A 7,901-nucleotide genomic window follows, 5' to 3' on the forward strand; every position below is an offset into this window, starting at 1 on the left:
CAAGTGGCATGGCTAATAATGTATTCATATGTTTCCAGGAAGAATAACAGAGGAATGGCACGATGCAGAGTTAATGGATGAGGGGTCCTCTTTAAAAGCATACTGGACAACTCTCCAGGAAACGTCTTGGAGGCTCCCGGAAAAAATGCAGACCTCCTGGACTCCTAAGGCTTCTTGCACACGACCGTATGGCTTTTTCAGTATTTTGCGGTCTGCAACAAACAGGCCCGAAAAATACGGATGACGTCAGTTTGCATTCCGTTTTTTGCATTTTTAAAGGTCTGCGCGTGCTCTCCATTCAGAATGCATTAGGATAAAACTGATCAGTTTTTTTTTCGGTATTGAGCCCCTAGGACTTAACTCTATACCGGAAAACAAAAACGCTAGTGTGAAAGTACTTGTGGACCATAAGGCCTCTAGCACACAAACGTTTTCTTTTTCCCATTTACGTTCCGTTTTGTGCGTTCCATATACGGACCGTATACGGAACCATTCATTTCAATGGATCTGGCAAAAAAACAGAAGGTACTCGGTATGCCTTTCGTTTCCGTATTTCCGTTCAAACATAGAACATGTCCTATTATTGTCCACATAACGGACAGGGATAGTACAGTTTTTTTGCGGATTCATTGAAATGAATGGTTTCATATACGGTCCGTATACGAAACGCAAAAAACAGAACGTAAACAGAAAAAAAAACGTTTGAGTGCAAGAGGCCTTATTGTCCGCAAGTACTTTCACACTTGCGCTTTTGTTTTCCGGTAATGAGTTCCGTCCTAGTTTTATCCCCATGCATTCTGAATGGAGAGCAATCCCTTCAAGATGCATCAGGATGTCTTCAGTTCAGTCCCTTTTACGTTTTTTGGACGAGAGAAATACCGCAGCATGCTGCAGTTTTATCTCCGGCCAAAAATACTGATCGCTTGCCGGAATGCCGGATACGGCATTAATTCCGGATCTGGCATTAAGTGTTCCGGCAAAACGGATCCAGCATGCGCAGACCTTTTAAAATTGCAAAATAAAATTCATACCGGATCAGTTTTTCCTGATGACAGCGGAGAGACGGATCTGGTATTGCAGTGCGGAGATGCGGATCCGTCTGACAAATGCCATCAGTTTGCGTCCAGATGGCCTTGTTCTGGCGACGGAACTGCCTGCCGGAATCCTCTGCCGCAAGTGTGAAAGTACCCTAATGGACAAGAATAGGACTGTTCTATCAGGGGCCAGCTGTTCAGTTCCGCAAAAAACGGAATGCACACGTCATCCGTATTTTTTGCGGACCGCAAAATACTGAAAAACCCATACGGTCGTGTGCAAGAGGCCTAATAGGACATGTTCTATCTTTGAATGGAACGGACTGTATACGGAACGCAAAAAACGGAACGGAAACATAAATAAGAAACGTTCGTGTGCAAGAGGCCTAAGGCCTCATGGACTCGACAGTGAAAAAAACCATCCATTTTGCATCAGTGTGTGCATCCATTTTCTGGCCGTGTGTCCGTTTTTAATGTCCGTTTTGCATCCGTTTTGCATCATGGATGAATTTGACCCACCCTTCTGAGAACACCCACAGGACGGTAGGCCCCCAGCTAAAATAATGTCCCCCATACTGTAGGATTTTTTTTTTTTTTTTTGCTGCTCCCAGCTCAATAAATGTCCCCCACAGTGTATATCATTTTTGTAACCGCCCCTAGCTTTAATAATGCCCCGAATGTAGGGCCCCATCTTAAATAGTGTGTTTCTTTATTATTATTTTTTTAGGGCCCCCAGCTTTATAATGTCCCCCATGGTTTATATAATGCCCTCATACTGTCCTGCAGCCCCCCCAAAAAATATAACAAACCCTCACCTCATCCACTTGCTCGAGCTGCAGCAGTGTCTTCTCTCTTCAAAGAACAGGATCCTGCGGAAGGTGCGTGATGACGTCACTGCGCGCTCCCATGTTGTTACGTAACCACACAGATCGCAGGTCCTTCGGCAGGTCCTGCTCAATGAAAAGAGAAGAGAATGCCACACCGCGAGCAAGTGGATGAGGTGAGGTTTTTTTTAACCCCTAAATGGCCTGTGTACCCGTTTTTAACGCCCGTTAGACGCTTGCACTTCTGTCATTCGGCTGTTAAAAACGGTCCCATTGATTTCAATGGGGTCCGTCCGGCCGTGAAAAACGGCAAAAAATAGGACATGGTCGTTAAAAGAACGGCCATGTGAATAGCCCCATAGACTTTCACTGGTGCTAAAAATGGCCGTGTGACGGCCTTTACTTAGGCTACTTTCACACTTGCGTTTTTCTCTTCCGGCATAGAGTTCCGTCCTAGGGGCTCAATACTGCAAAAGAACTGATCAGTCTTATCCCCATGCATTCTGAATGGAGAGCAATCCGTTCAGGATGCATCAGGATGTCTTCAGATGTCTTCGGTGAAAAAAACTGAAGACTTGCCTGAATGCCGGATCCCCATAGGAATGTATTAGTGCTGGATCCGGCATTTAAAATACTGGAATGCCGGATCCGTAAAAATGTGAAAAAAGATACAAGACTTATCCGTCTGTCCGCATGACAAGCTCTTGCAATGCATTTGTGAGACGGATCCGCATCCGGATGCGTTTCACAAATGCTTTCAGTCACATCCAGATCGGCGGGCAGTCCCGACGACGGAACTGCTTGCCGGATCACACTGCCGCAAGTGTGAAAGTAGCCTTAGACGGCCGTCAGACGTCGTGTGCATGTAGCCTAAGGGTACTTTCACACTTGCGGCAGAGGATTCCGGCAGGCAGTTCCGTCGCCGGAACTGCCTGCCGGATCCGTCAAAACGCATGGCATTTGTCAGACGGATCAGGATCCTGATCCGTATAACAAATGCATTGAATTGCCGGATCCGTCTCGCTGATGTCATCTGGAAAAACGGATCCGGCATTTATTTTTTTCACATTTTTTTGCGGTCTGAGCATGCGCACCAGTAACAGCCCCCGCATCCAAACACAAACTCAGAGGGTGGGCAATTTAAGCCATTTCCTGTGTAGGTGCAAATTTCCCCCTTCAGAAGATACGAGGCTGCTCAGATGGTTGTGATGCTGGTGAAATTTATTGCACATATGTATTAGCATAAGAACAGGGGAGCGCAGGAATACCCGCGTAGTCATCTGCCACCAGTTATGTCACCTGTTCTAAACCCCTATATTATAGATAGTGTGCTGTCTTCTGATTGTGACCATGTTCATTGCAGGAGAAGATTTCTGTTGAGATTGTATGGCGCCCCCCCCCCCCCCCCCCCATCTATAGGATATTTCACCAGTCAGGCATGGCTCGCTGTAGTGATAGATAGATATGAGATAGATGATAGATATATAATAGATAAACATATGATAGATAAATAAATAGATATAACACAGAGATAGATATTAGATAGTAGATACTGTATATACTGTACCGGTCCTGATATGTGGATCTTATCTGAGCATCTGATTTGGAAGTCTGATGTGAGGATCTCATATGAGGGTCTGATCAAGCATCTGATATGGGGGTCTTATGTAAGGATGTAATATGGGGGGTCTGATGTGAGGATCTGATATAGAGGTCTGATGTAAGGATCTGATATGGAGGTCTGATGTAAGGATCTGATATGGAGGTCTGATGTAAGGATCTGATATGGAGGTCTGATGTAAGGATCTGATATGGAGGTCTGATGTAAGGATCTGATATGGAGGTCTGATGTAAGGATCTGATATGGAGGTCTGATGTGAAGATCTGATATGGAGGTCTGATGTAAGGATCTGATACGGAGGTCTGATGTAAGGATCTGATATGGAGGTCTGATGTAAGGATCTGATATGGGGTCTGATGTAAGGATCTGATATGGAGGTCTGATGTAAGGATCTGATATGGAGGTCTGATGTAAGGATCTGATATGGAGGTCTGATGTTAGGATCTGATATGGAGGTCTGATGTAAGGATCTGATATGAAGGTCTGATGTGAAGATCTGATATGGAGGTCTGATGTAAGGATCTGATATGGAGGTCTGATGTAAGGATCTGATATGGAGGTCTGATGTAAGGATTTGATATGGAGGTCTGATGTAAGGATCTGATATGGGGTCTGATGTAAGGATCTGATATGGAGGTCTGATGTAAGGATCTGATATTTAGGTCTGATGTTAGGATCTGATATGGAGGTCTGATGTAAGGATCTGATATGGAGGTCTGATGTGAAGATCTGATATGGTGGTCTGATGTAAGGATCTGATATGGAGGTCTGATGTAATGATCTGATATGGAGGTCTGATGTAAGGATCTGATATGGAGGTCTGATGTAAGGATCTGATATGGAGGTTTGATGTGAGAATCTGATATGGGTTCTGATGTGAGGATCTATATGGGGGGTCTGATGTTAAGGTCTGTCCTGAGGATCTGGTATGGAGGACTCACCTGAGGATCTGGTATGGAGGTCTGATCTGAGGATCTGATATGGAGGTCTGATCTGAGGATGTGGTGATGAGGTCTGATCTGAGGATCTGATATGGAGGTCTGATCTGAGGATCTGATATGGAGGTCTGATCTGAGGATCTGATATGGAGGTCTAATCTGATGAAAAATATGTTTTTTTTCTTATTTTGTTCTAAAGCCTAGGATCATCTTACAAAGTGAAAAATATGGTAGATAGATTGAAAAAAGCTACAGGTGTAGCATAAAAGTTACACTTTTTGGATACAGGGGAATAAATCTACACTTTTTTTTCACGTCCCTGGAGTGCTGTCATCCCTTCTACATGCTATTTGGGACTATTTGATCAAGGTCTGGACTGAGTGCATTATACTTTGAATACTTTGCCTAATGCTGCTATCTCCTTCTTTTGTTTAGATCTAGATAGATAGAGTGGGTGGTGGAGCTTCTGTAGAGGACCCGGTGTGCATTCCTCTTGTGCCCACCCTATAATCCAGTCCTGTACATGCATACAATTCACATATATAATATACAGAAAGGAATAGATTTTATCCCATAAGTGAAGCATTGGAGGAATTCATTGCGACCCTAACAGCTTCCCATTTTAACAAATTCCACTGGTTTCCGGTTCCTGCAGGTTAAGCATATCGCCCCTTTTTGGACTTTTGCTTCCCCGTAGCTGCAAGTCGTGTTCGCGTTCTGTTGCTTTTCGCAGGTGCTGACAGTGAATTCTTTGCTTCTGCTGATATTTTTCGCTCCGGTGATATATTGGCACACTTTCTCCAGGATACTGGCATTGGTGTGGATAAAGCTATGCGCCTCCTTGCATTCTCCTGCCATGACAACATCACAGTTGACAACCATGGAGCTGGTGATGTGGTTTTCCTTGAAGGCTACCCATTTTTCACCAGCAGACAAGTTCAGGTTTGGTAGGCTGAGGAGGAACCCAACTAACAGAAGCATTGGAGATGTAGATGACATTTCTGGTGATGAGGTCTGAGGAGGAACATACATGGTGGTTATTATACGGATATCATCCACTATATTAATTCATCCATTACACTGTTGCAACAGGGTCCAAAATGTTTTTGCAGTCCTGAACTTTTCCACCCCATCCACAATAATGAGATTTACTCGTATACTCTTTGGGGGGAATTTATCATAGACCAGATCTTTATAAATTATGCTCTTCTCCTGAAATCTATACTAGCCCCTAGCTGGCAGAGATTTCAGAAAACATAATAGAAGATAAAAATGGCGGGCCCATCGTCTAGTACATGACAATCTAATTCATAACAAAGCTGGAACCAGCCCTGTACCTCACATGGGTCCAGAGATTTACCCATTCATTACTTCAGTAGTTCTGCTAGATTATCTTCAGCCTGGCAGCTCAGAGAGTGTAGCTCTTTCCCTGTAACTGCCACAGCTTCTAACAAGATATAGCAGGTGACAGTTGAAGATTTAAACTGAGCATGTGCAACCACTTCAGTGAGGTGGACAAAAAAGGAATAGAACAAACAGCAGGTGGCGCTATACAATACAGATACATTTTATTGAATAGCTCAGTGGCTATGCTACATTTTTAATTACATGCAATCATAAAAGTATTCAGATCCAGGTACTCATTTTGAAAAATGTAGAATGTGTTTCGTGGCACAACCGCTTTAAGTAATGTCAGTTATGGTTCATGGTCATAGCAGCATAAACAGATTGCTATGCTGTTATGGGCTTGTAATTCCTGTCACATGACAGAATATTATCAGCCACATAGTAGTACACCACTTATAGAATAGCGATAATAAGGGCCCACATAGTAGTACCAGCCACATACTAGTACTGTCTCGGTCCCTCCCATGACAGAGGTGAGAAGATCTGAGAGACTGGCGGCACGTGAGGGTAACAGGTGCAGCTTGTGGTCATTACTGAGGGTCTATTTAGTTCTGACTCACACTGCTTACCATGCGGTTGATATTTCCTGCTGGAGTTGTTTGAGCTGGTGTGTTGTTCCTTTGGATCTCCTGCTCCTCCATTCTGCTTTAAGCTAAGTGCACTTTGTTTAGCATTTTGTTGTTCGCTTGTGTTTGTTGTTTTCTAGGCCTCAGGGAGACGCTGGTTTCAGGAACCAGGAACCAGTAGTCTCATTCCCTGCCACCACTCCTAGGAATTTCCAGGGTCTCCAGGGCTAAGGTTATGGTGTATGAGTATTTCCACCTTCAGAGTCTACTCATATTGGCAGGAGTCAGGGAGATGTCTAGGGATTCCTAGGAGGTCACCATCCCTCTCCTTTAGCTTTGAGGCCTAGACTCCAGGCTATTTCCTTCTTTGGGTTATCTGGTGTTTTCCCCTCCCCATTACCTGTGACAAGTATCCATAGACCAGCCACAGGATATGGACCACAAAGGCTCAAAGAATAGCACCGGTACATAGTAGTACCCATAGACCAGCCACAGGTTAGTGGTGATAACGGGCCATAGAGTAGTACCAGCCACATACTAGTACCCATAGACCAGCCACAGAATACTGACCACAAAAGCCCACAGAGTAGTACCAGCACATAGTGGTACCCATAGACGAGCCACCGGTTAGTGGTCAAAAGGAACCACAGGGAAGAACTAGCCACATAGTAGTGCCCATAGACAAGTCACAAGATAGAGACTGTAATAGCCTATACACTAGTACCAGCCACATAGTAGTACCCATACACCACTTAAAGGATAGCGATAATAAGGGTCCACATAGTAGTACCAGCCACATACTAGTACCCATGGACCAGCCACAAGTTAGTGGTGATAAGGGGCCACAGGGTAGTACCAGCCACATCCACCCATGTAATAGAGATAATAAGGGCCCACTTGCTAGTACCCATAGACCAGCCACAGGATACGGACCACAAAAGCTCACAGAGTAGTACCATCACATAATGGTACCCATAGACCAGCCGCCAGTTAGTGGTCATAAGGGGCCACAGGGCAGTACCAGCCACATAGTGGTGCCCATAGACCAGTCACAAGATAGAGACTATAATAGCCTACAGAATAGTATCAGCCACATAGTAGTACCCATAGACCAGCTACAAGTTAGTGACCATAAGAGTTCCCAGATTAGTACCAACACTTTGCAGTGCTCATAGATTAGTCACAGAGGATAGTAGTATACATAGTATAGTATATACATAGACTGCATAGTAGTATGCATAGACATGCCACAGTATAGAGATCATAAGGCCCCACAGAGTTTTACCAGCCACATAGTAGTACCCATAGACCAGCCACAGGATGTGGATGGTAAGGATCCACAGAGTAGTAGCAGCCACATAATAATAAGTTTATATAGCACTGCCAGCTATTGTAGTGCCCATACCATCATTACCTGTTCCTTGCGTTCTCCTCTGCCGACAGCCCAGAAGCTACATGGAAGCAGTCACATCATTACACATAGCCACTGTCTGTGGATTTGCTTTGTTTGC

General features: G+C 44.4%; 1 protein-coding gene across 1 annotated transcript; it reads right to left on the reverse strand.

The window, feature by feature from the left end:
- Nucleotides 1-5,023: 5,023 nt before the first annotated feature.
- On the reverse strand, nucleotides 5,024-5,449 carry LOC122946642 (protein P-30-like). The gene has a single exon (XM_044306391.1). It carries the CDS (start codon nucleotides 5,447-5,449, stop codon nucleotides 5,024-5,026), a length of 426 nt encoding a protein of 141 aa, XP_044162326.1.
- Between the last annotated feature and the right edge of the window lie 2,452 nt (nucleotides 5,450-7,901).

Source organism: Bufo gargarizans, chromosome 9 (assembly GCF_014858855.1).
Source record: "Bufo gargarizans isolate SCDJY-AF-19 chromosome 9, ASM1485885v1, whole genome shotgun sequence".
Taxonomy (NCBI): domain Eukaryota; kingdom Metazoa; phylum Chordata; class Amphibia; order Anura; family Bufonidae; genus Bufo; species Bufo gargarizans.